At 49.7% G+C, this 27062-nt stretch overlaps 1 protein-coding gene across 2 annotated transcripts; it reads right to left on the reverse strand.

The window, feature by feature from the left end:
- Nucleotides 1–47: 47 nt before the first annotated feature.
- On the reverse strand, nt 48–26935 carry TBC1D2 (TBC1 domain family member 2). 2 transcript variants are annotated; one of them, XM_083816489.1, is made up of 16 exons: nt 26425–26935; nt 25406–25574; nt 24793–24961; nt 22577–23072; nt 21796–21928; nt 21163–21304; nt 19226–19362; nt 18423–18610; nt 16897–17283; nt 15985–16095; nt 14163–14350; nt 12555–13025; nt 11172–11292; nt 7826–8011; nt 7020–7141; nt 48–6305 (listed from the first exon to the last, which is right to left on the reverse strand). In XM_083816489.1, the coding sequence occupies exons 4-16, from the start codon at nt 22985–22987 to the stop codon at nt 6104–6106; spliced, it is 2799 nt and encodes a 932-aa protein (XP_083672615.1). In that variant the 5' UTR covers nt 22988–23072; nt 24793–24961; nt 25406–25574; nt 26425–26935; the 3' UTR covers nt 48–6103. The 2 variants fall into 2 exon arrangements, with proteins under 2 accessions (XP_083672615.1, XP_083672616.1); XM_083816490.1 differs by having other exon boundaries at nt 25367–25574.
- Between the last annotated feature and the right edge of the window lie 127 nt (nt 26936–27062).

Raw genomic sequence — 27062 nt, forward strand, 5'->3', positions numbered from 1 at the left:
CCTTGGGGGTCACCCCCAGAGCGCCACGGCCCCGCTGTCACCTGCCCCGGGGGTGCTGGGAAGCACCGTGCGGGGCAGGAGCAAGGGGAAGACATCCAGCTGCTCACCCCCAGCGAGGCTGCTCGTGCAACAGCTGTCCCGGGTCGCCCTGCCCACGAGGAGGTCTCTGGAGCCCCTCAGCATCCTCACAGCACTGCAGAGCAGTGTGTGACAGGTCGGGTGCTGGTGCGCGCTCCATCCCCACCGCTCCCTTTCACGCAGGCCCCAGCTGAGCCTGCACCCAGGACTGAAAGGGGGACAAAGACCTCTTTGCTTGAGGTTACTGGTGGGGTACATTTCTACTGACCGCAGCCCAGCCCGCCGCCGGCATTTAGCTGTGCTTGCCATGGGGGTTTTCTGCAGCAGCAGGTGGTGTCGTGGTTTTGGCTGGGACAGAGTTAATTGTCTTTGTAGAGGCTCACACAGCACTGTGTTTCGGATTTAGGATGAGAATAACGTTGATAACACACCGATGCTTTAGTTGTTGCAGAGCGGCGCTCACACACAGCCAAGGAGTTCTCAGTTTCTCACAGTGGGGGTGCACCAGGAGCTGGGAGGGGACACAGCCAGGACGGCTGGCCCAAATGGACCGCAGGCATGTCCCGTACCATGTGGCATCATGCTCAGCAATAAAGCCGGGCTAAAGAAGAAGGATTTGGGGACGCTGGGGCTGACGGTGTTTGTCTGCCCCAGGAACTGTCAGGCACAATGGGCCCTGCTCTCCTGGGAGTGGCTGACACCTGCCTGCCAGAGGAAGTAGTGAATGGATCCCTTGGTTTGCTTTGCTTGCACGCACAGCTTCTGCTTGACCTGTCGAGCTGTCTTTATCTGAACCCACGAGTTCTCGCACTTTCACCTCTTCCAGTTCCTCAGAGCCAGTTTAGGTGGTTTTGCAGCCCCCTCCCCTTGGCAGCCTGTGCCTGCACAGCAGGGACTGCACAGCAGTGCCCTTGGTGAGCTCTGCTCTCCGTCTTCTTTCCTGGGGCTTCTCAGCAGGTCATCCAACAGCGAGGGCCTGGCTGAGCAACCACCACTGACATCCTGCGTCCACGGAGGTGGCTGGTGGCAAAGAGCACCCTCAGACAGCACTTGTTGTGCTCTTTAAAGAGCCTCCAGCAGCCCCAAAGAAAATGCTGTTGTTGTTAGTGCTTTCTGTCAGGATCCAACAGCAAAAGTCGGAGCAACGTGTCTTGTAACTCTGCCATGCCACATCCCTAAGCACCAGAAACCAGGCAAAAAAGAGGTTAGTGTAACCACAGCTGCATCCCAGCCTGCTGAGGACAAGGGGCCTGGCGTAGGTTTGGGTGGACTCTCATTGTTTATACACAATTAGCATCGCATTTAACAAGAACCTCCCTGGATCCAACCTGTCCTGCTGCAATTATTTTCAGCCCTGTGAAGCTGAACAACACTGGCTGTGCCACAGGTGCGGTGACAGGTGGCATGGAGGGGTAGGACGGGCTTTGGGGGCTGATTTTAAACTCTGTGGCATTGTCAAAACTGTTAGAGTTCTCAGAGTCTGTGGTGTTGTCATTCCCTTTCAACGTGCAAAAGAAAAAAGTTATCAGAAAACGAAGCAAAAAAAATGTCTGTTGGTTTTAATCTGCTTTTGGAACTTTTTCTCCCCACACACAAAAACAAATAAAAAAAAAATGCCAAAACCAATACATTTGTACTGAAAGAATCTACTGAAAGAATCTGTATAAAAGGGAAAAAATATTTTCAGCAGCAGGCTCTAAAGTCGGGCTGAGTACTGTTTTTTCCCAAGGGACCTTGAATTCTAATTCTATTTATCTTGGACATTACCTCTATCTCAAAGCTTCCTACCACCTTGGCACCGGAACACACCAACAAGGAGGTTTGTGTCATTACGTTAAGCCTAGCACCCAAGCAGAAACTGACTCACCAGGGAACTTTTTGGGAACTCAAGGTGAGACTTTGCAGCTGGCAGGAAGCCGTTGGTTAATAACAAGGAGAAATGGGAACTTTGTCTCACTGCCTGTGGCGGGACAGGGGACCCCTTGCCCCAAAAGTGCTTGCCAGCTGGTGGTACCTCGTCCCCCACTGACTGACCGGGTGTGCAGCTTTCCTCTCTGCAGAGCTCCTGAGACTGGGCGGGCAGTGCGCAGGGGTAGTTTCATCACCGAGCCTCTAAGCGTGGCCCGCAGCCTCTCACTGAACTCCAGGAAAGGGCTGGAATTACCTCTGAGGAGATTAAATTACGTCAGCTCCACCACCGTGGCCCTGCCGTGGGGAAGAGGTTTGTCTTCTTCCACCCGACACTTCCCTAGGCCAGGGCGAGCTGATGTTCTGTTAGGGAGGTCTGAGCACTGGGAAATAGATGGGGAAGGGGAAGGGGAAGGGGGCAGAGAGCCAGCCCGAGGTCCTAATTAATCCATGATGGCGGCAGGAGGTTGCCCAGCCTGCAGGGGCTCAGCGCCGAGGACAGCTCCTGCAGACAGGGCGTTGTTGCTCCCTCACGGGCGATGCCTTGTCCCTCTGCTCCGTCCTTCCCGCAGAAGAGAAGCCCGAGCTTGGGATAAACATTAACCCGACACAGAACAACCTCCTGGGCTTGCCTCTCTCCAGGGCAGCAGGCTGGGACACAGGAGTGGATCGAGTGGCTTTGCCCTGTGCTAACACTTTTGCAAGCACAGGCTTTAGCGGCAGCACACGAAGGTAAAGGTGGTTCAGACCAAAGACCCTTCCAGCCCAATGCCACCAGGGCCAGCAAGGGGGGACAAGGGAAGCTTCCCAGCGTCTACTCAGGGACTTTGGGAGCCAGCAATGGATTTCTGTGTAGCTGGCCACCCTCCCAACAGTCTGTCCCCTCAAAAACATATAAATGTGGTGGCCCCGAAGTCCTGCAACGGATCTACAGATTAATTGCACATTCTGGGACAATAAATAAATAAAAATCTTAATTGTTATTTTCAAGGCTGGAGCTGGTATCTCCTGTTTTAGATTAATGCTGAAACAAGGCTTCATTTAAAAAGTAGTGATGTGTGTACAGCAAAGCCAGGGCTAACCGTGGTGTGGAAAGAAACCCGTTCTGTTCACAGGTGCCAGCACGGGCAGATGGAGCTACTGGGCTGTGCAAACAGGTCAAACTCTTGTTTCCAGCCACAACAGTTGGCTGTCGCAGCACAAATTATCCTTGGGCACTTGGTGCAGAGGTAACCTCTGCTCAGAACACCACAGGATTTACTGGTGCTTACCTCTGGGCCCAGCTGGCATCTTGTGACCGGAGTGCGTAGTTCAGGAGCCCCAAAGTTTGTGGAGCAGAAGGGAAGTGGCGTAGGGCCTGTGAGGATAAGCTAGCTCTGGGGTGCAGGTCTGCAGAGGCCGTGCAGATGTTCCTGTTTCCACCAGAGTTTAGGCAGGAAGCACCACAAACACTTGACTGGCAATATGACCAGAAGAAACGGCCCTCAGCAAATGCACACGTGGAGCAAGACTGAGACAAAACTGAAGAGAAACTGCTAACAACCCTGAGGTGTCCTTCCCTTCTGAGTTCAACTAAAAATTACTTTCAGTTTTTCCCATCAGGGACAAGCTACACTCGAACACATTGGTGCTTACATCTTCTTTAGAAAAGCTTAATTTATTTTTTATAGGTCGTTATGTAACACAAATAGACCAGTGCACATTCATACACCGCACAGATATGTCAGACTAGGGTTTGGTCTAATAATGCGTGTTTTAACTGAATCACAGAATGACAGAATGACAGAATTGAAGGGGTTGGAAGGGACCTCGAAAGATCATCGGGTCCAACCCCCCTGCCAAAGCAGATTCCTTAGAGCAGGAAAATGCCTTTCTTAAAGAACGTAGGGTCAGGATGGAAGAAAAATAAATCAGCTGCTGCAAAAGGCTCTTGAAAAAATACAGTTGTAAGTGTAGTCCTAATTTCCATGTCTTGATTTAAGAGAGAATGCCTCTCAAAACTCTGTAACAGTAACAAAAACCTGTATGTGCGCGCCAGCATGCAGGCAGCAGTATGCATTAATTGGATTAGCAGTACAACCTGTAAAGAAAAACCTTCTGCCTTTTGGGCTTCTCTAGCTACATTGCATCCTTTTGAAAGCAGAGTTTCTGCTCGAGATACTGTGGAAAGACTCAAGTAACGTTTTCTTCTCACCCCACCCTCTCAGTGTGCGCAGCTGTCAATGACATGCAGTGGATTCACCTCGCTCCTGCCCACCTAACCTGCTGCAGGGTTCCCAACCTTCCCAGAACCTCATCTCCACTTGGATTACATTCACGCTGTGCGATTGGCCTCTAGAGGTCTCTGCCAACTCAGGCTTTATCATTCTTTGAGCCTGGCTGGTTGGCCCAGCAGGGTCTCGGGTGGAGCCGAGGCACACAACACGTCTCAGGCGAGCAGAGGCCAGCGCGGTGCCCACCAGGGTCTGTGATCCTGGCTGCGGCCCAGCTGGCTGAGAGCAGCACGGGCTGCGAGCGCCTCCTTTCCCTTCCTCCTCGACCACAGGTGACTTACAACACCGGAGGGTTAAATGAGGTGTAATTCGCTCAATGGGCTCACCAGAAATGTAGAGCAGAGGTCTCCCTTGCAGCTGTGTGCTGCGAGTGCCTGCACTACGGGCGCACCTGGAGTAACGCACCGCTCAGCAGGAAAGCAGGGCGGCGGAATCAGCCGAGGGAAAAGCAGCCGTGTTTGTCTCGAGTGCTCGGCTCATCCTGCGTCTCTGGAGGACTGAGCTGCAGGCTGGGCATCCAGCCAGGGGACAGGGCAGTCCTAGAAGGCGGGGAGGAAGGCCATCAGACCCCCTTCCGCAGGGGCACGAAGGGCATCTCTGTGCACTCAACACACAGAGGCCAGCTGCTAGTTCAGGAAGTATTAATGCTTTTTCTATTGTGACCTTGTCCAAATGGTTCCTCCCCCAGAGCACTACACCCCATGGGGTCAAAGCACCATCAGCACTGGAAGCTCGGGCACAGCAAGGAGAAAAGACAGATCCCCTTCAAAACCTCACGGCGTTCAAGTCAGAAGGAACATAATCATGTGGATTATGAACATGGGTCAGAGACAGGGACATCAGTGCAAAAACTTGGTACAGAAGGAGCGTACCTGTGAGGCAGATAGGGAGGACCACACACTCCTCCTGGTCAACTGGAGGCAGCCAGAAGACTCAGGTGTCCCTGTAGTCCTCCTAGTGTCACAGCCTGCCACCAGCCAGGCTGCAGCTGGCTTCACACCACGCTGAGAGCTCCTGCCTGGAGCACCCTCAACCCAGGAAGGCACAGTGCTGCCGGGGTCCAGCCAAACCACGGATGGCTCTGCTCAAATCTCAAGAGAGAGAGGAGAGGCGCCTCCCAGAATTTCCCAGCCGGGCAGAAGACACACCTTGTGCTCCCAGTGGGCTCCCACAGGAACTGAAATAAACTGGAGAGGCGACTCCACCCTCCCGCATCCCATTTCACTTGTCCCAGTCTGAGCCCCATGGGAAGATGTCCTCCAGCTCCCAGGCCTCCCTCAGCCCCAACAGCCACCCGGAGAGCGCGGCGTGACTTAGTAGCTGCAACGTTAAACGTGTGCTCTCGTGGCAAGACAGCCCCTGATGTGTTCAAAGAGCAGGTGCCCCTCCTAACCAACTAAGCAGCTTTAGGTATCAGTGAGGGACTGTTCTCAGCTTATGTTTTTTGGGTTTTTTTTTGGTGATTTTACATGTACAGAAAGATCTCTTTCAAGCCTCCATCAGGAAAGGAAGAAAAGCCCTGCCTGGCTGGGTCACTTGCACCATGTCAACTTCTGTCAGGGTGCCACTGCTGTTACTTCCTACAGATCTCCAGCTGCATTCCTGCATTGCACGGGACAGGGTGGGCAGGAGTGGGAGAAATACAGGAGAGGATGAAATTCCTCTAACACCTCTAACATCACAAAGCCTGGGTCAATCCCCAAATGGTCCTGTATCTACAGCCTTGCTTCCTGGGGCAGATGAACTCCCGCTGCGATCACCTGTACTGTCTCCATCTCTTACCGACAGTTGCTTTTGGAGACTTCCTGCGAGGTGAGGAGAGGAGTGACGATGAACTCTTTCTGCTAAATCTCTTCTTCCTCTTCGCTGACAACTTCCTGCAGGTCCTGAGGCCCCTGCTCTGCTCTCTCTTTTACGTAGGCTGCCTTGATCTGTTCCAGCTCGCACAGCTCTGTCTCCAGCTCTTCCCTGTGCATTGTCCGCCGGTTCCTCAGCAGCTTCATGGGGAAGGGGTTTAAGTCATTGAAGGCAATGTTCATCAGCTTCCTGCAATGGAAAAGAGGGCTGGTGACGCCGTTTGCTGCCTAAGATGGTAACAGATACCCAAGAGTTTTAAGAGAGGGAGGTTTCCCAGACCACCTACCTCTGCTGCAGATTGCACCTGGCTGCCCCAGGAGGCTGCAGAGAGCACAGCCTCGTATTTCAGCTCAACAGTCACCAAGCAGCAGAACCATAACTGAATCACAGGCAACTGCTTCTAACACAACACCAGCCCAGGCATATCTTTTCAGGTACCAGTACGCAGCAGTCAGTGAGGAGCTGGGCTGTCAGAAGCCAACTCTGATGGCCCTCGGAGTAGGAACAGTCTCCTCTGTTCAGCCCTTTTGATTACATAAATGTTCCTCTCGTGCACATGTTGTCACCACAGGTTGCCAGCAGCTCTGTGCTCCCGAATTCCCCACCTGCTACAGCTGAGAGAAACCCAGCAGGGGACAGTGCCAGTTCCAGATGCTGAAAAAAGAGGGCTGGCCCAGACTTTGTGGCCTGGTCTGCTGCAGCATGCCTTCGCCCTAGCCAAACAGGCTTTAAGTAACAGCATGCAGAAAAAAGTCAGAAAAGAGGCACATTGTTCAACGTCCTGTTGACCTGCCAGTGCATGCGTCTCTGTTAACAGGCTGGTCACAACTCTTTTCAGTCTGACCTAAGAGGCAAGCAAGTACAGGCCCAGAGCGGGAGGCTGACTATAACCCACAGTCCTACCTGCCATCCACGATCATCCTTGTGAAAAAACGTAGGTACTGGTAAATCTCCACATTGTCATGAATTCTCAGGATTTCCTCCTCGTTGTATTTAAAAATTGCAAGAGCGTAGCGGAAAATCACCTGGAGGGTTGAAAGGCATTTCAGGTGACAAAGTCTTAGGCAGCTGAGGGATCAGGCCCTCTTGGCTTAAAACGTGGGGTGAGGGAGAAACCACTGCAGTTCATGCTGGTTGCTGGGCTCCTCCTGTACTCTATAGGCTGCTTTAGGGTGGGCTTAAAAAAGCCCAGAGCTAATCCCAAGGCAACGACCGTCTGTATGCTAATTTACAGCTCCAGAGCACACCAGACCCTCCAAAAGGATCCTACAGGGATCTCACAAGGGTTCTCCAGTTCTCCCTACACACTGGTGCAACGCAAGACTCACATTTTTTCACAAGTGCTAAATCTCTGCCCATCTGCTGCTCCCTGTATCTGTCCCCCCTCAGCTAGGTCTGGGTTGCAGAGCAGAAGACACAGTGGCCTGTCAGAAAACTCGGCAGTTTTGTAGCAGGACTACACACTAAAAAATGCCAGGGGCACTGCACACAGTAATAGGGACTAGGTCTGCCTGCAGGCAGCAACTACACAGATAACACTGGATGACAAGGAGGCACCAAGGCACCCCACCAAACTGTCAGGATAGGACAAGAGGCTCAAGCCCCCATCTCTTTGACACCTGTGGACATCCTTCACTCTGCTGTCATGTCACTGAAGTGACAGAAGGAAGGAAGTGCAGAAGGAAGCAGGCCTAGGTTCAGGGTTTCACCTTAGTTCCTTCGTACAAGAAGGCATCCCACACTCGCAGGAGGATGTCGCTGACCAGGCTGTCCACAAAGGCCACCAGAAACCAGTTGAAGGTGATGAGTGAGACATCGATCTGATGCTGCTCAAAATGAGCCGTGAGGCGAGGCAGCTTCTCTGCTAGGAAGTCTTTGAAGACTCTCTGATCTACCTGAAGTTGACAAAAAAGAAAAGAATGAATTATCTGTTAAAAGCAGTCCTGGTGCTGAAGGAGAGGAACAATGCAGCAGGATGATGGCCCACGCATGCCACAGTAATCACTGGTGCTGTCTTCTAGCCTAGGTACACCCAAGGAAGAGCACAGCATCCTTTGTCCCTCGGTCCTTCAAAATTATTGAGCGGTGTACTTGTATGCTGTACCCAGTGGAGCTGAAACAGGGCTGAGATATAAGCATGGATGCGTTCTCACGCAGAGGACCATATTCCTTCCCAGTCGCAAAGATAATAAGGAAAATGATGCCACATCTTTCCACAGTGGTCTCACTGACACCTTCTGTAATGTCATGAGTGTTCAGTTGAATGATGGGGCCTAAAAGCATGCCCAGGTCTGAACAACAGCATATGGCCCCTGTGCAGACTAAATACCTAAGATCCCCTCTGCCTTCACAAGCAGGAGCCAATCTTCTCATTTAGCTTCTCTTTCTGGGCTCTTTACTGTCTGTGCTTTGCTTCTGGTTGTATGAGCCGGGACACAGAAACGCAGTCAGCGAGATCATCATCAGCAGCGAGCATCAACCAGCTTTCACTTTATCAAGCCAATCCACAAAGCATCACCCTAGACCTTCCTCTTCACTTCCTTCTTGGATAGACTTTCAGAGGCCAAACGTGAGCCCAGGATGTCTTATGAAAGAAAAAAGGCTCACTCAGCTGATGGTCTTTTACCACCAAACGTAGGGGAGCCTCTGTGTCCTCCAGCCTGCTGTTTTTTCCCTGGCAATCACCATTTGCTGAGTGCTGAGTGCCGTCTATTAAATCTCACTGCTAACCCTACCTGCTCCAGATCACTACAGCACAGACATTTTGCTGTCTGCGCAATGATTTGGCTGCTTCCCAAGTCTCCGTGGGCTGGCCTCTTGACCAGCACACCGATGTCCCAGTAAACACCTGTCAATTCAGTGGCACAGTCACTCCCTCTCCACCACTGATGCTTGCAGACTCATCTACTGCGAGCCCACAGCAGAAACCCTTTTCTCTATGAAAGGACCACACACAATAACGAGACCAAGGTCACGGCCAGGCGCACCGGACTGGGCGCTGCTGGGTATGGGTGGTAGGGTCACACAATTACAGTTCCATTGAGCTAAACAGAGTTTATCCTGGCTCTGTGCCCATCTGGGAGGACACCGTACATCCGATACAAGACAACACACCGTGAAAACCTTGAAATCCAGGAACTTTGAACCAGAAGGATGAGTTACTTATAAAACTTTTTATATCAAATGGCCACAGGGCTTTTGATATGCAGGGGAAAAAAAAAAAAACTGATACGCAGCCCCAAAGCCAGAATTAACACTGCATTTGATCACGAACTGAAGCAGAGTGAATATAAAAATAACAGTATATAAAAATACCAGAAGCACAGGGCACTCCAGAAGATAGGGTGAGGTTTCTAAAGAAAAATGTGATGGGCTCCAGAATGGCATTTTCTTTCTGTTTGGTCCTACATGTGTCAGAGTTTTCCACTTCACTTTTTCACTTTAACTGGGCCCTCCTTACAATAAATAACAGTACACTTCATGGACACCTTTCTTCTGACTAACCTGGCCTCCAGGAGTGGTACTCAGTTTCTTAACAACTCTATCTCTGTAATGGAAGGGACTGAAAGGTGATGTCAGCTGTCCTGTGAGAAATCAAACACACTGCAAGCTCACAGAATCACGGACTTGTAAAACGGTTTGGGTTGGAAGGGACCTTAAAGACCATCCAGTTCCAACTGTGAGAAACCAAGTTGTGTTTTTGCAATAGAAGGTGCTTTTGCAGTGGAAAATTCCCCTAACCTTGCATATTCAGAAGTGATTGTGCGGCATAGCAGTGGGGAGTATGTTAAGCAGGTAAGGGGAAGGTCTCACTGTCCCAAAATAAGGAGGATAGCTAAGAAAAACAGGATGAGCAGTATGAAATCAGTAAAAACAAAAATCACGGGCTCTCTAGTCAGGAGAGAAGAAGGGGGAAAAAAAAAGGAAAAGGAGAAATTAATGGTTGGTCAAATCAAATTGTACATATATGGTATAAAAGCGTGTCGAGTAGGTTGTGAACCTGTAGTACTCAGCCAATGAGGAAACGGGGGAGAAATCAGGTGTCAGGTAATAGGGAGCATAGTGTTATGATGAACTTTTGCAGTGTGCTCCTGCTTGCAGGATGCCCACCATTGCAATTGCAAATAAAATAGCTTCACAGAAGATCCTGTCTGAGGAAAATTATTGAGATTTTTCTCACACAGCCCCCTGCCATGGGCAGGGACACCTCCCACTAGTCTAGGTTGTCCAAAGCCCCATCCAGCCAGGGATGGGGCATCCACAGCTTCTCTGGGCAGCCTGTGCCAGTGCCTCACCACCCTCACAGTGAAGAATTTCTTCTGAATATCTAATCTACATCTCCCCTCTTTTGGTTTAAAGCCATTACTTCTTGCCCTGTCACTGCGCTCCCTGACACAGAGTCCCTCCCCAGCTTTCCTGTAGGCCCCCTTTAGGTACTGGAAGGCTGCTGTGAGGCCTCCCCAGAGCCTTCTCTTCTCCAGGCTGAACAACCCCAGCTCCCTCAGCCTGTCTTCACAGGAGAGGTGCTCCATGCACTCCAGCTGTTCATTGACATAAAGGGTGATGCCCCCTTCTGGTCTCCCCTGCCTGTCTTCCCTAAAGAGCCTGAGTCCTTCCATTCCAACACCCTAGCCATGGGAGCCATCCCACCACATCTCCGTAATGCCAGTGATAAAGCCCTATAAATGCCAGTGTAAACGCCCATAAAGCCCTGCAGGTGTGCACACATCTCTAGCTCCTCTTGTTTATTCCCCACGCTACATGTGTTAGCACAGAGACGTTTAAGCTGGGCCCCAATGAAGCTGCCTTCCTGGCTGGAGTGGCTGGGATTCCTTTGTGCTGCTCTTCATGCGCTCTCCTGCTGACCCGTGACCCTTCTCCAGGCTCTGGGTACCAAACTGGGAGGAGCAGGATGGATTGAGGTTCCCCTCCTCTTCAGACTGCTCCTGGCTGCATCACTGGTGCCCACGTGAAACAAGTCGACTGATGGCTTTTAAACCTCTACTGTAAATCACCGCACCAGCGTACAAGCAGAAGTGAGAGCTCCCAGCTCACCTGTGATGTTATCAGTGTGTCGCTGTAGTAGTCTGCTGGCATTAGGTTCTCCACAATGTGGACGAGGCACCAGAAAGCACTTTCCTCATCTTCCAGGACCAGGAGGGCAACAGCTGCCAACCTGTGATGGACGAGACACAGTGAGGCAATGCAGCACTGCAGGACGAGACATAGGTCAGCACAGGTAAAAGGGAATCCAAGAATCCTTTCGGCTTGTCTCTAGCTCCTTGAGAATCCAAAACATCAGATGTAGGAGGAGAGTTAGCCAGACAGTGATCTGTTCTGCGGGTTTCTGAAGAAGCCATGGGGTTGTGATTTTCCTTCCTGTGTGCCTCTGTCAGCAAACATGCAGCATCAACTACAGAGCTGCTGTGACGAAATGAGACTCCCCAGCTAACAGGATGTTCTGCAGACCCTCACAGTTGGCAAAGTGTGCTGATTATGGCTATTTCAGTGTGGGAAACGGCTCACACAGAGATATTCCATGTTATGTGATGTGGCTCATCTCCCCCTCCTATCCATCCTCCCTAACCCCCTTCAGTTCTGACTTACCGAATTTTAGCCAGATGTGAAACGTTCAAGGCCAGGCTGGATGAGGTTTTGAGTAAACTGCTCTTCTGGAAGATGTCCCTGCCCATGGAAGGGGGCCTGGACTAGATGATCTTAACAGTCCCTTCCAACCTAAATCATTTTATAATTCTATAACATCTAATATCAAGGGATCTCTAGAGTGGAAAATGTCTTTCTGAAGACCATCCAAAGAGCAATAGGAATAGCTTACACAGACTTTCCTTACGTATGAAGATCCAAACAGAAATTCCCTTCTTGCAGCTATTGTCTGATGTCCTTCTTCCTCGGCTGCACTCTTCTAAGAAACCTATTTTTATCTCTTCTGTAGCCATAATTTGTTAAGTAAAAGTGGAAGACCCCCTGAGCCTTCTCTTCACCAGACAGAACAAGCCCAGTTTTCTCAGCTCCTCCTCAGGTGTCATGTGCCCCAACCCTCTCATTCCTAACACTTCCCATTTCCTTCAACTCTTCTCAGAAAAAGGGAACACGAGGGTGTTCTGCTGAGCACATTACGAGTCAGAAATTCAGTCCTACCCTCCTGCTGTTATTTTGGGACTGCCTCACTCCATCTCCCATAGCTGTTCCTTCCTGTTCTGGAGCTGTGTAGAAGCCAAACAAGTGCATCCTGCTGCTTGCTACATCCCAGCAACAACACTGGCTGGAAAAAAGACCGCACATGCAGAACTCTGCAGGAAATTACCTAGAGCCAATACAGATCTAGAGACATGTGCCTGGGATTGCATAAATCACAGCTCAAGTGTCTACACCTTCTCAGTGCTCTCCCACGAAGAAGCAGCATACCTTGTTCCTCACCTGTTCAATCCCTGGCAGTATCCAATGGCAGGATTGTGCCAGGAGAATGCCAGCAGCACCCTCCGGAGCTTGGGGATGAGCTGGGAGGTGGGAGAGGAGAAATATTTGTTGTTGGTCAGTGTCCGGGGCAGGTCAAGCTCAATCTGCCGGCAGGCAGGGTGCTCGGTGCTCTTGCTCTGCCTCAACAGCCGCTGGTAGTGGTCCGGCAGACGGCTGCAGTGCCGGCTGACGATCCACCTCCAGACCCGCTGCCGATGCTCCACAGGAATGCCGCTTCGAATGAGGCTTTTCAGCTCTGCAGAGGGACTCAGCTCTCCTACGCTGTTCCACCTGTCGCGGAGGGGCTTCTCCACCACCTCCTGGCTCCGCAGGTTGTTGGACTTTATCTCCAGGGCCTGGATTTTGGCCAGAAGTTTCCAGTCCTCAACTTCGTAGTCAGGCACAGTCATAAACCCATACTCATCGTACTCACTGGAAGGGCACAAGGCAGAGGTTAGTTCAAAGGCCAGTTCCTGTGTCAAGGCCACCCAATGCCAGGTTCCTGTCGCCCACACCAGAGCACAGGCACTCCTCCTTTGCTTTTTTGGCAGCTAGGTGGAAGAGCCTGCTGTCTCAGGGCCATGAAGGCGGAGGGGAGCCTGCAGCAACAGCACAGACACATGAACTCAGGTGTAGCTTTGCTCCGAGCTACAGCCTGACCCCATCAGACCTCTCTCACCCTGTCTGATCTCCTCCCACAAGGTAGTATCTTGCTTAACCTGTGTACCTTCTCCCCGCCATGTCCTAGTACAGAGGGAGTTCTTCAGGGACGGACTGCAAAGGCTTCAGGGCATCAGAACAAAGAACAGAGATCCACAGCCCTTTCAGATGTCTCCCAGTGCACAATGAAAATCTTCTACTAATCAGAAAACCCCAAAAGTGCTGACAGTAGGGCGTGTTGAGGGTTTCTGCATCATCCCTGGTAAGTGATGACAGTATATGAAAGAACAGCACAAAGCTGTGCCAGGAGAGGTTCAGACTGGGCATGAGGAAACATTCCTGTACTGTGAGGGCAGTTAAACAGTGGAACAGGCTTCCTAGTGAGTTGGCTGGTGCCCCATGACTGTCAGCGTTCAAGAGTTATTTGGATAATGCCCTCAAAAACATGCCTTAATTTTTGCTTGGCCCTGAAGAGGTCAGACAGTTGGACTTGATGATCTTTCAAGGTCCCTTCCGACTGAATTATTCTGTTCTGTTCTAGTCAGTCCACCTGCTGGGATACTTGCAAGGTATCATTATAGTCTTGGTGTTGGAGTCTCAACTCCAAAGCTGCCTGGAGAAGCTGGAAGTTTGTTCAACCAAATGTAATAGAATCTGCTACAAAACTGGGGCATTTCAAAAAACTGCCTTTTCCTACAAAAGAAATTGCCTTCCTATAACAATACGCTGCTACCAGATACCCATTGTTTCCACATCACCAAACCAAATGAGCTTCCTCTACCTCTCCTCACAGGCCACAGCTCCAAGTCCATGCTGTAGAGCTGCCCCCAGATCCTTCTTGCCTGCACACTCCCCTCCAATGCTGGACTCCTCTGAGGGTGTGAACGTCCTCGTGCTCTTGCCTATTACCTCACAGGGTTCAGGTTCAGACCTTCTTCTGCTCCTTCCTTCACATCCCACTGGAGCGCTTCCTGGATGAGGTTCCTCACCAGCTCAGCATCGGAGCTGGGCAGGCCAGGCACGGTCTCCTGCAGCTTCCGCAAGACCGTCAGGTATTTGCTCTCCATCTGGCAGTTTCGGGCTTGCAGGCAGGCACACTGATGAGAAAACAAGAGGGAATGAGCTGGCTCACTGATGTTCTTCCTGTATTGCCTCCACTCTCTACTGGTCTTGTCCACATATCAAGCAAAGACTCCTGATCTGCAAGGCCCCAGAGAACACATCCAGAAGTTTTCTACAGCCATGGAAATTGCAGCCACAAATGGACCACTGTGGTCAATGAACAAGCACAAACCACATTAGCGAGCACACAACAGAAGTTGCTTTTTGAGGCTTTTTGAGTGGGAAACCTAATACAGCATCACCTACTTACCTCATGAATTGCATCAGTGGGTGGCCATATCCCAGGCAGCTCAGCTCAGAGACACCACTGCAGCTGAGTTCTCCGCAGGCTTTTCTCCTGCTTCTTATACAAGTTCTCTACCCCACACTGAGGTGTACCCTGACAAAAGACGCCACTCAACGGACTGAGCTGGGACCACGCGATTTTCAGAACACACAGCAGAACCACAGACAAGGTGAACACATGCCCCACAGCAACCCCAGTCCCATTGCACTGCTACAAGTTTCTCAAGCGCAGGAAGCTCAACTGAGTTCAAACAGAGCAAGACAGTCCCTGCTGCCATCATACTCCAGGGCACAAAGAGAGAGAGAGAGAGAGAGGTAGAAATGAGGATTGTTATCAATTGTTATTGTTATTATGATTGTTAACTCACAACCGAGGAACTAAGGCCACAAAGGTGACAAGACTCACCCAATTAGTGTTTCACAGGAACCACAGTGAAGATTCCTGCTCAGCGGGAAGCAGCAGTTGAAAACAAAACAAAAAAAGAAATCACAGAAAGAATTAGGCTGCATATAGAGGGGAAAGAAATGAGCGTAGGATACTGTCATGCTACCACTTTAACCAGCCTTTTGCCTCACATTGAACATATCAGTCTGATTACTTCTCTTCTGAAGATTACAGCAGTTGCAGGATCAGAGAAGGGCAGTAAGCTGAGGTAGACAGGATTTCAAAAGACTAGGAAGCAAATAGATATAAGCATGACAATAATACCCCAAAGGCAGCTGTTTGCCCTGTACTAGAATCCAAGACTGTGGAGACATCCCTTGAAACCCAGGAAGGAAAACCCAGAGAACAAATGCCAGACTCGGGAACTGGTTCAGAACTAGCAGGTAGGTTAGACAAGTCTGAGAGTAACCAGGTTATGCAATAAAAATCAAGCTTAAGAAAGCAGATGAACTCTGAACTAGCTGCAGAATCTAAGAGTACTGACACCTGACAGTGCCAGGCCTCCTCGAGAAATCAAAACTAGATGGAGCCAGTGTGCAGGCAGCCTGCCAGCTCTCAGGAAACTTTCCTCATTCCCTGAGCATACTGTAATTTCTTTATTTGTTTCAAAAGCATAGCTGAAATGCACTAATCTGGGTTATGTTTCAGAATCCCTAAGACTGAGTTTTGCAAGTATTTTACTTTGACTGAAAAAAAGAAAATTATATTATCTAATTTGGGAACAACACAAAGCACAGAAAATATTATGCTAAAAAAAAAAAAAACATGTTAGGAGTAAAGCTGCTTCTTGGTGTGTTTTGTATCAATATCCATTCCAGTGTCTGCTTTGGAAATAAATAAGAAAAAGCTCTTCCCAAGTAAAAAGTTATTTTGCCTCACCTTCATCAGAAGGGCTTTTTCATTCTCAGCAGCGCTTGTCCAGAGCCGAGTAACCTGGTGGATCTCCGAGTTGAGAAACTGGTTCTGGGTTTTGTATGCATCAATATCATCCTGCCACAAAGCAAAACAGTCACACAGGGACAGTTTTTGAGCATCCCAAGAGGGAACTGAAGTGTGGAGTGTGTTAGGGACAAGAAAATATCTCCAAAATACTAATACCACAAATACTACCTATGAAGGAAATCAAGGCACAACATTAAATAGAAATGTCATACATAGAGAAGACACCTGGAAAATGCTAAGCACACTGTATGCATGTGCTTAGAAAACACAGAGGCAGCTGGGTGATATAAGCTAGAGAAACACCTAAATGAGATGAAAAATATAGTTGTACTGTTTTTTGTTTTTTGTTTTTTTAAAAAGATACAGATCCTAGCCCCATGGCTGGCAGCAAAACACTCTCCCACAACAAAGTAAGTGGCTCTTCTAGAAATTCTCCACCACATGCTAATAGTTCATTATAACAGTGCAAATGATGACAATACAACTGGCTGGATTTGAAAGAACCAGGATGTGTTGGGAAACTGTTGGCTAGAGGGAAACACACATTAACAGAGCCAGTGAACACAGCTAGTGAGACTGCAGCAAGTGAAACAGAAGAGTGAACAATGAGGTGAGCACTCAATGGCAACATGAAGTCAAAGAAAACAGGCGGTGGGCTGAAGCTGAAACTAATCAGGATGCTTTTAAGAACCCTGTTAGTACCAGATGAGCCCACCCTGTCTCTGATGTGAAGACAGACAAAACATCTAGAGAAACACGTTCTCTGGCTTCCATGAGGAACACCCTCCCACTGAACCAGAGGGTACCAAAATGGGAGCTCCCAAATGACTTTGTGTCATCTCCACACACCTTCAGATGCTCAATCTCCTCCTGCTGTTTATACAACGTCTCTGCAGTGATTGTGTTGGCTTCTTGCAGGGGATCAGAGAGCTCTCGGGCCATCTGCTCTGTCAAGGCCATGATGACTTCTTGTTTGGCGTGGTTCTTCTCCATCAGATGCTGCACGTGCTCTTTGAGCTCCTGAATGTGGCTGTCTCTCAGAGCAAGCATCTGCTCAAGTTCCTTCTTTTCCTTCTCAAGAGCTTCCAGTCGACTGGTGAGATCAGCAATTTGCCTCACTTTGTGGCGCACCAGCTCCAGTCTGTCCTTATCTTCTGCTGCAGTGAGATACATGCTAGATACTCGCTTCTCCTGCTGGGCTGCCTCCAGGGCTTTGTGGAGAAGTTTAACCAGCTCCTGGAAAAGGAATACAAAGCCATCGCATCGCAGTGCTGCCCAGGGTACTGGCAGCATGGAGACTACAGACCCCAGCAGAAATGAGTGAACAGCAAAAGATTCTCAGGATCTCAGAACTGAAGCCTTTCAGAAGCAAAAGTGAATGCAGCAACCTTGACATCACAGCATCCCCCTAGCAGAGGAGCTCTGCTCTCAGAGCTAGGCCTGAAAGGTCTTTGCAGCAGACCGCAGGCAACTTGACTTTAGGTGCCTTGCTAGTAAGAAACCTGCTGCTCACGCTGCCTGCATTCCGACTTTCTACAAGTCACCCTTCTTGGGAGGCCCAAAAGAAACCAGAGTAGCTGGAGGTCTGGTCAGCAGTGTGATAAAATGGAAGCAAGGGAAATAATGCAGTATACATCTCTCCCTGCTACCAGGTGGAAATTTACGTATACATTTCAACTGACCCTCTACCAGAGTCCTCCCTCACTCCATTCTACACAAAGACACAAAAGCTTGCCCCAGCACCATGCTGCTGATTCAGGCTTCGCTGTCTTGAGATATTTAAGGAGGCAAATCAAGGATGTAACTTGATTGCCCTCTATGGGACCTGGCTCTCCTGCCTCTTCTGCTGGAAGAGCTACCAGCATCATTAGTGGGGAGCCTAGTATTGCTCCATGCATGTGGAGAAGAGTATCACTCAGGAGAGACAGCCCTTGCAGTGGCTCATCTACTGGGTTTCTCCAATCAAGTCATCTCTTTAACAGTGGATCACTGTTCAAAAAAGTGTGACCTGCAAAAAGCACAACTCAGCCCTGCAGTTCCTGCCAGCATCATGGTGCCTTATCCAGGACTGTACTTCATGTACCTGTTGAGCAACAGACGCACACCAGCATGACTGATATCTGCAGAACACACTTGGACTTGTTCTACCTCCCTTTTCCAGCCTATCTGCTAGATATGCTTCCTAGCGATGGCTGCAGGACACCCCTTTTTCCCTTGTGCTGGGCACAGTCAGGCTACATACAAAGGGGTAACACCAGGAACTTGAGCTGAGTGCCTGTTGAGCACTCCTCAGCCTAACACCAAGGCCAAGGGAGTCCCTGTGACCAGTTTCAGGGTCCTGCCCTAAAAAGCAGCAGACCCTTCATCACACTCACCTTCTGTGACTTGACTTCCTCCGTGAGCGTCAGGATCTGTTGCTGTAGGACACTCACTTTATCCATTGAGCTCCTCTCCCTGGACAGCTCTTCAGCCAAGCCTAGGAAGCCACTGTTCATCCACTTGGCTTTCCTGACCCAGTTCACCCTGGACTCCAGCCTCCCATCCTCCGGGATCTCCTCCTTAACTGAAGGGGAAAAGAATTAATTTACACAGAACAGGGTTGCTGCTATGAACTCCCATGCCTTGCTATTGGGGAACAGCTCCACCCAGAAGACTGACACACAGGACAAGAAAAATCGACCTGCTGGGATCCACAGACAGCAGGGATCAACCACAGGTACATCCAAAATAAACAAAGCCACGGTGCCTTATGGTACGTGCTAGCTCTCCTTGCACCCCACCCACTCTGCGCACAGCAAATGCAAGTTAGCATCTGTGGAGAGCACAGTCGAAACTCCACAGCTCCACCACATGTTTGGGAAGAAAAAGGCTGAAAGGAATGTGATTGTGCAGCAGTTTAACTTCCAACTCAAAGAAACACTAGTATGGACTGGCATCGTGGATGATATTTTTGCCTCTGCAGAAGATTCCAAAAGTAAGAGATAGGCAGATTCAGCCTGAAGCAGAGCAAAAAGTGTCATTCTTGTGCTAGCAACACAGGAAGGAACCTGAGACAACGTGACCGAGTTTTCATGTCCCAGGACTATTCGCCACTCTGTCCTCCCCTCTCCTGCTAAGTCTGACTCCCTGGTAAATGGTGTCGTATTCGGACCAGCTCACACAGTTCAGTAACAGGCACCTGCAGACCCTGCCTCCACTTCTGCCTCTTGCTCCTCATCCAGGCTCTCAGGGTGCTCCTGGAACTCACTGAAATTAAAGATATTCCCATTGTTTCCCCGGAGTTGCTTGGAGACGCAGATATTGTAGACAGTGTTTCTGAAAAAAGAAGGGATCAAAACAGCCTCGTGAATAGAAGTCATGAACACTGCAGCCAGTTTGTACGCAAACTACCCAGTGCCTCGCCCCTCCTCATAACTCACACTTACTCACATCCCACTCCTCCTCCAAGAATCCGTCTCCACCATGTGCTAAAAAAATGAACTGTCCATGGCACCAGTGAATCTAAGGGGAGCAAGGGTGAAGCTGGTGGATATTAGGAAGGTGCCCCAATATCGGTACCAGCACAGCAGTGTGCATCAGGTGGGGATCTTCCCCCATGTCCTTGAGCCCTGTACGTAAAGGCATCAGGCCGGAGAGAAGGATCAAAGCAAACAGTAGAGCAACCATACTCATTCCCTCCCTTCCTTCTCTCACTCTTCCCTCCTACCCTTTCCTTAGCTCACTGCAGAAACCCCCAGGTGCCAACAGAAGCTCAATTCACTACAGAACAGCCAAAACTGCCACAATGATCACAGCTGAAGCTAACGCCGGTCCTGTGCTTTGCTCATTTAATGCCCTTGCCACAACAGTCTTGATAGCCCTTGATACAGTAAAGTTTCAGGAATGAAATTGCAATCAGACCCAGAACCAGTCCATCAAAGACTGTTACAGCTGCTGCTTTCAGATTTTGCCAGGAGAGCTAGGAGATGACTCTACAGGACCAGGCAGAACCAGCAACATGCTAGTGTTTTCTGTAAAACCTACACAAGAAAGTAAGGCACTTGCCTGTCTCTATCTCACACTACCCTGTGTTTTTCCCATGAAACAGGAGCAATTCAGGGATCCGACGAGCTTGGCTGAAATCAGACACACTACACTCATGAAGATGCAGGTCCAACAGCAACAGAGCCTGCAGAAACATTCACAGATCTAGGGGAGTAATATAATTTGAAGCTGAAAAGAAGCAATTGCTATTCAAGCTAGCAAAGGTAAGGCTGGAGAGGGGTTATGATTACAGTACTTTTAATTAGAGTGGGGAGGAAAGAATGCATAGCCTGCAAAAAGCACAGCTGCGACTGATATTCTTTGGTCTCATAGAAGATCTTTCCTCCTAACAGCATCAGATTGTAGCCATAGTAGTGGTGGTACAAAACTACAGCCAACCTCCCCACCAAAAACATCTGGCAAGTGCCAGGCTACCTACTGCACCTGTAACCACTTGCGTGCTTTCGGTTATCTGTAAATAAGTGACTGGGACACTACACTTATGGAGACACTGGTGGGGGTTGGTTTTGAGCAACAGTAGCTGCCCAACGCTTGTAATTTGTAGCCCTGATGGAGCCACACCTTGCAGTGGCAACCACAGTGTCAGTGAAGGTCGTGTGACTTCTCACATTCTTGAAACTCAGCCAGGGGCAGCAAGCTGCGCAGTGTGAGGGCCATTTTATGCCTTGTGCTCGGAGTTCCTGCTTTGCAGAGTATTCACGGTCCTTTGCATCCACTGGAATGGTTTTCTGTCGCTAGCCTACAGGGTACAGCTCAACCCGCCCACACGCCCTTCCAGGAGTGATGCTTGGATGCACCACGGCAAGCATGCTAGCAACCAGCTGCAGAGGAAAGCTAAACCAAGCCGCAGGAAAAACCTAGTGACCAACCAAGACAGCTAGATGATGTGGAATGCACTGGAACAGAGGGATGTGAAAGAGCTTCCAGCAGGAAGTTTGCTTCTGCATGGAATATCCTCCATAAAGCTTCTTCATGATTTGCCTACCTAGGCAAGCGTCCCGTTTCACACAATACCCAACAGGTGAGGAAGGAAAAAAGTGGCATGCACTGCAGCTCTCCTCGTGCACTTACTGTATCTCTGTCCAAGGGTGCTTAAGGGAGATGTTCTGCAAAGCAGTAGACGTCTGGGGTGCAGGCAAAGAGGCTGCTTTTAACCCCACCACTTCTGTTGGTGTTTTGACTGGAGGCATAAAGTCCTCACTGTCAACAACATCTGTGTAAAAACAAACCAGAACACAAGATGCAAGTGAGCAAGACAGACCTGCATTGGACTTTGGCTCCTTCACGTAACTTAAGAGCCACATTTTCTTATAGCTAGACCTTCTGTGCACAACATGCCAGGCAGAACAAAGGCAGCAGAGCAGGTTTCCTGTATTTAAGGTCAAATTACAGAAGGTTCCAGGTAGAAGTACATTATCCGCTCAGGGACTACCAAGTGACTTCAACCATTGGTACATGAGAGTGACTAACTCTAAGCAATCAACCTTTAACCTCCTAAAGGAATGAGGAACAGAGTTGTTGCTGTTCTTTAATCCCAACACAGTGTTTGATAGTTTTAATGTGTAGGTAACATCGATCCAAGCATTGGTAGTTAGCAACTCGTTCAGAAACCTGGCCAGTGCCTCTGTCCACTTACAGATGAGGAGCACCATTCATCACTGGAGAGCTGAAAGCAAACGAAGGGCTGACACACGCAACACCTACTTGTTCTGTCAACCAGAGGTTCATTCACAAGCTGGGAGCTGCCCACAGGAAATCTGCTCTGAGCATTGCAAAATTCCCAACGTCTCACTTGTAGCTGCTGCAGCCAGTACATCATTGCCTGCTTGCTGATTGCCTAAGATAACACAGAACAGGAAGGAAGAGGGCAATCTCATCAGCATAAGATCATCAGCATCCTGTAGGGATGACCACCACTGCTCTGACCATGCCTGCAGAAATAAAGGCCGGCTGTGTCATGCCTGTGCTACAGCCTCTGCTTTGGAAGGACTGAATAAATCCGCAGCATGGCCTTAGCAACAGAACCTCAGAGGACAGCTGACCTTATTTAAACCCTTTTTCATTTACTGTGTTCCAAGGCTAAGCAGAAATGTGACAATTATTTTAACTGGAAATCACCCATGGAGTTCTCTCAATAGAGATTTCCACAGAGATAAGAATCTAACAAAGTTCTTTGCTGGAGGAGCCACTTTATACACGGGAGCTCATTTCTGTTCAGTAAATTACAAAGCGGATTGCAGGGCTCTTCAATAACTTTAATTCAGCACCCAATTTGACTTTTACTCCTATTCTGTTAAAGACAAGTCATCTCACAGGTAGTGGAAACCCAGCCTCACAGAAACAGTGCAAACAATTTAAGTCCAAAAGGCAAGAGCGCAGGCTGAGGACTAAAGTGAAACTCACGCTGAGGTATGTTAGCAGAGATGTGTCTGTCCTGATGGGGAACGTTCTGTACCAGCCCCCTGAAGGAGATGCTGACCCTTACCTTCAAAGTAAAAACTCTGTTTGGTGTTCTGATCTCAAAAACCCCTTCACCATTTTCCACCTTGCAGTCAAAGCTGGCACTGGAGAGATCGATAGACCCCAAAGGGTTCACATCCTGTGCAGTTCTGTAGTACAGTAAGTGACATTTATTTTCATCATAAACGAACCAGCGAGACTTCCAAGTCTTGATTGGACCCTTGATGCCCAGCTTATTTAAATAGCCACAGAGTTTTTTTCTGGGTGTTTCTCTGCTGGGTTTCAACTGTGCATTTTCTAATTCTCCAGGAGAGGAAAGTATGACCTTCTCCTTTGCTGAGGCTCCACCGCTCCTGTTGTTGTCTGGGTTTGACTCTGCTAGCTTGCCTGGGACTCCAGCAAGGGGCCAAGTTCCACTTTCTGGTCCTTTTTTCATCTCTTTCAGGAAATATACACAGTATCAAATTGAAACAGTAAATCCTCTAGGTAAATAAGCCACAGCAGATCCCAACTATCTCAACCTGCAGATGATGAAAAAAACGAGGAATAAGTTCAGGTCTAGCATATGACAAAAAACATTCCCTAGCTTTTCAACTACCCAACCAAGGTCCCAAGCTTCTACTTTTAGCCATCACTCTCTCCCTTCCTGTGCTCAGATGACGTCTACATATCTGTTTTCTCTCTTTTCAATTCCTAAACCAGCCCAGACTAGTAGCCAAGAAGCAGTACCACAATCTCTCAAGTGAAAAGTAAGCCTGTGGGCACTTCAAATCAATACCAGTAAGTGGGGGATCTGAAGACCCAGACAACAATGTTAAGTATCGGCTGCAGAAAACATAGTTGCAAGCTCTGAAGGAACGTGTATTCAGGTCAAGAGATTTCAGATAAGCTTTCCACCGTGTGTCCAACTGATACTTTAAATCAGTGTCTGGAGAAAAATCCCACCTTATGCAGCATCCTTTTACACTATTTGTGCCAGCTGAGGACTGCTGTTAAATAGCCCGCGTATCATGTGCCAGGTCTCCATCCAGCAGGCCTCACCTGATGGATTATGCACAAGAGAAAGAAATTCTGTGATCCTTGCAGAACGGACTAGGTGGCTCAGTGGCCAAAGTACCCTGCTGGGTTCCTGGGAGGAACGCAACGTGCAAGAGAAAAACAGAAAAATAAGGCTGGAAGGAATTTGTAGAGGTTCTTAGTCTAGCCACCCTCTCAGAGAAGGTGCTGACTTCAAAGCAGTGTCTCACTAAAATTCATTCACGTAAATTTTGATCTCATGCAAGGATGGCAACTCTGCTGCATTTCTGGACACTTGTTGGAGAGCTTAACTGTAAGGCCAGTGTGATTTTTTGCCCACAGCTGCACACAACAATGGCCCTTGTATAAAGAAAAATAATAATACCCCTGAGAATACCTATGAATAATTTGCAAGGTTTTTTTTTTGTTTGTTTGTTTTACTTAACTAAAAGCATGGTTTATACCTCGACTAATGAAAGGACTACTAGAGGCTTCAGCTTAGTTACTATGGTATCTGAAGCAAATATGTAAACAAATAAATCGATGCAATGTTAAGTTAGTGGAAATCCAATTGCAGCCACAAAACCACTGAACGCGGCAGCCAGCACCGCGACGACAACAGGTCAATGGTGATTAATACTGTGAAGCACAAAGAGGCATTGCCCAAGCTCATGCTTTTAGGAACAACTTACCCTCATGACTGAAAGAATGCTTACATGTGTTAGCACTGGTTATGCCCCATCGCGTTTACTGCTGCCTCCTGCTGTTCCCTCATTTTTAGAAACCAGGAAACTGTTTAGAAAACTGTAGATAATGCTCACTTTTTTTTTTTGAACTTTTTTTTTGGAACTTCTTTCAGTCCACTCCCCTGGCAACTACAGATCCTGCTCCTGAAAACATTCACAAGTGCCAGGAACAAGCTCCCGTCATGGAGGTGCCACTGCAAGAAAGCTTTTGAAACAACTGGAAACTTCATTTCCGAGCTATTTTTGCCTGGCACAAAGGAATCATTATCAGGAGGAAGAAGCAGTCTCAAATTCCCCTAACAGACCCCAGGGCTTTCATGGTAGTATCAGCGCAGGGACCTGCATTGTCTGAAGACTCCAGCATACTTCTTCCTCTTGCCAGTGTGACGCTACACGGGTCCACACCATGGGTTCAAGCACCCTGTTATAAGAGATCTGATTAGATCTGCATTGCAAAGCACTCTAGAGGAGATCTCACCTCCTTGAGAGAAGCGGAGCGATGTCCCTGGGAAGCCACCGTCTGCTGGCACAGAGCTATCGCTGCAGGCACCACCAGCCAGGTAACCACAGCCTCCAAAACAAATCCGACAGCAAGAGAAGAGGGGCTTCTCCAGCTTCCCTCTGCCCACTCGCAGTCTGGGAACCGTCTGAAAGAGATACTGAGCTGAGAGCAGCTCTGACACTGACTCATCAATGAAAAGGGAAGATCAGTGCGGACCGTGCCCAGATGTTTTCAGAGCAGCGGGTGTCAGCCCTCCCCGCCCCCTGGCAGCCCTGCAGAGCAGCCCCGGCCCAGCTGCACCCCCGCTGGAGCACCAGCCGCGGGTGCTGGCGCCTGGCACCGGGCAGCACCGCCCGGCGCGGCGGGGAGCTGGAGCTGGAGCTGGAGCTGGAGCTGGAGCTGGAGCTGGAGATGGCACCGCCCGGCTCGGGGCGGGGGGGACATCGGCGACAGCCTAGGGGGCACCCCGGAGGCTTCACGGACGGTGGGGCGGGGGTACACGGGCTGGGGAGGTGGGTTGGGACACACACACACACCCACACACACACACCCTGGTTGGGAAGGGGGCACGACATGCTCCGAGGGATACCTGCTCCGGCCGCACGATGCCACCGGCCGCGGCGGTGTCGCGATAGTGTCACGACGGTGTCACGGCTCGGCTCGGCTCGGCGGGGCGGGGCGGGGCGGGCAGGGAGCGGCCGGGCGGTGGCGCCCGTGGGCGGCGCGGAGCGAGAGCGCAGCGAGGCGGGAGGCTCGACCTGGGGAGAAGAAACAAAAATAGAAAGAAATGATTAAATTAAAAGGTCCGAGCTGGGTATCGGAGATAAAACGATTCGCCGCGAGAGCCTGCTGGTGCGCCGGGGTAGGGGGGATTTCATCTCAGCCCAGGAGAGGGGATGGAGCAGGTGGGACACTTAAAATATCATATAGGGCCACTGAAATACAGGGCCACTTTAAGCCGGCAAAACCCCAAAAGTCAGAAGGATCGTGAGGCCCCGCTTTCACGGTCTGCATTCGTACTGAAAATCAAGATCAAGTGAGCTTTTGTCCTTCTGCTCCACTGCGAGGGCAGTGGATGTGGGACTGCTGCTTTCCCAGCCCCACAGTGTGAGAACGGCCGTGCTGCAGTGATAAGCGCGAGGAATCAGGCAAAGCATAAAATAAAATAAATAAAATAAAATAAAATAAAATAAAATAAAATAAAATAAAATAAAATAAAATAAAATCATGAGTTTAAAAAAAACATGCAACTTGGTGCTATAGGGGGCTGGATGCTAGGCTAAAGAGCCTAGACCAACCCCTCAAAAAGCCTCAGAAAGAGGTGAAATAGACTAGAACAGAACAGAATCATTCAGTTGGAAGAGTCCTCCAAAGATCATTAAGTCCAACTGCATGACCTCTTGAGAGATACCCAAAAGTTAAAGCATGTTATCGAGGGCATTATCCAAATGTCCCTTGAACACTGGCAGGCTTGGGGCACCAACCACCCCTCTGGGATGCTTGTTCCAGTGTCTGACCACCCTCACAGTACAGAAATGTTTCCTCATGCCCTGTCTGACCCTCCCCTGGTGCAGCTGTGTGCTGTTCTCATGTCCTGCCATCACTCACCAGGGAGCAGAGACCAGCACCTTCCTCGCTGCCTCCCCTCCTCAGGCAGCTGCAGGGAGCAGCGAGGGACCACAGGGCTTTCAGGGGCGGCCCAGCCCAACAGCACAGGTCCTGCAGGAGTGAGGGGATGGGGCACAGACCACGGCCAGGCTCAGGTGCTGTCAGCTGCTCTCCTCCTGCCAGCACTGTCAGACCTGGGCTGGCCCAGGAAGGCGTTCCATACACCCTTCACGCCACAGGATAACAAGCCTGTTTGGCTTGACTTTTTCCACGTGCAGTGATAGTTATACTGTGCTGATATGACCCTAAGCCTCTGGTGTCAAGAAAATCCCCTGTTAAAGTTCACCGAGTTTATTGCTGACGTTAACCAAGTTTAACACTTGAGCAAGAAGCAAAATCATCCAGACGTATGGTGGGACATCCTTTTAATGGCCTAAGCTCCCATACTGTAGCAATCGTGAGCTGACGATGCAATCCGAACAAATTCCCAGTCAAAATTTGTTTGTCCCAAGGAAAGAAGGGAGGAAGGAGGGAAGGAGGTGACGCCGCCCAACCCCTGCCCGGTGCCCGCCCCACAGCGCCCACAAGATGGCCGCCACCGCCGGCCCCGGGCAGGTGGCACTCGGCGGGGCCCCGCC

Source organism: Anser anser (assembly GCF_964211835.1).
Source record: "Anser anser genome assembly, chromosome: Z".
In the NCBI taxonomy this organism is placed as follows: Eukaryota; Metazoa; Chordata; class Aves; order Anseriformes; family Anatidae; genus Anser; species Anser anser.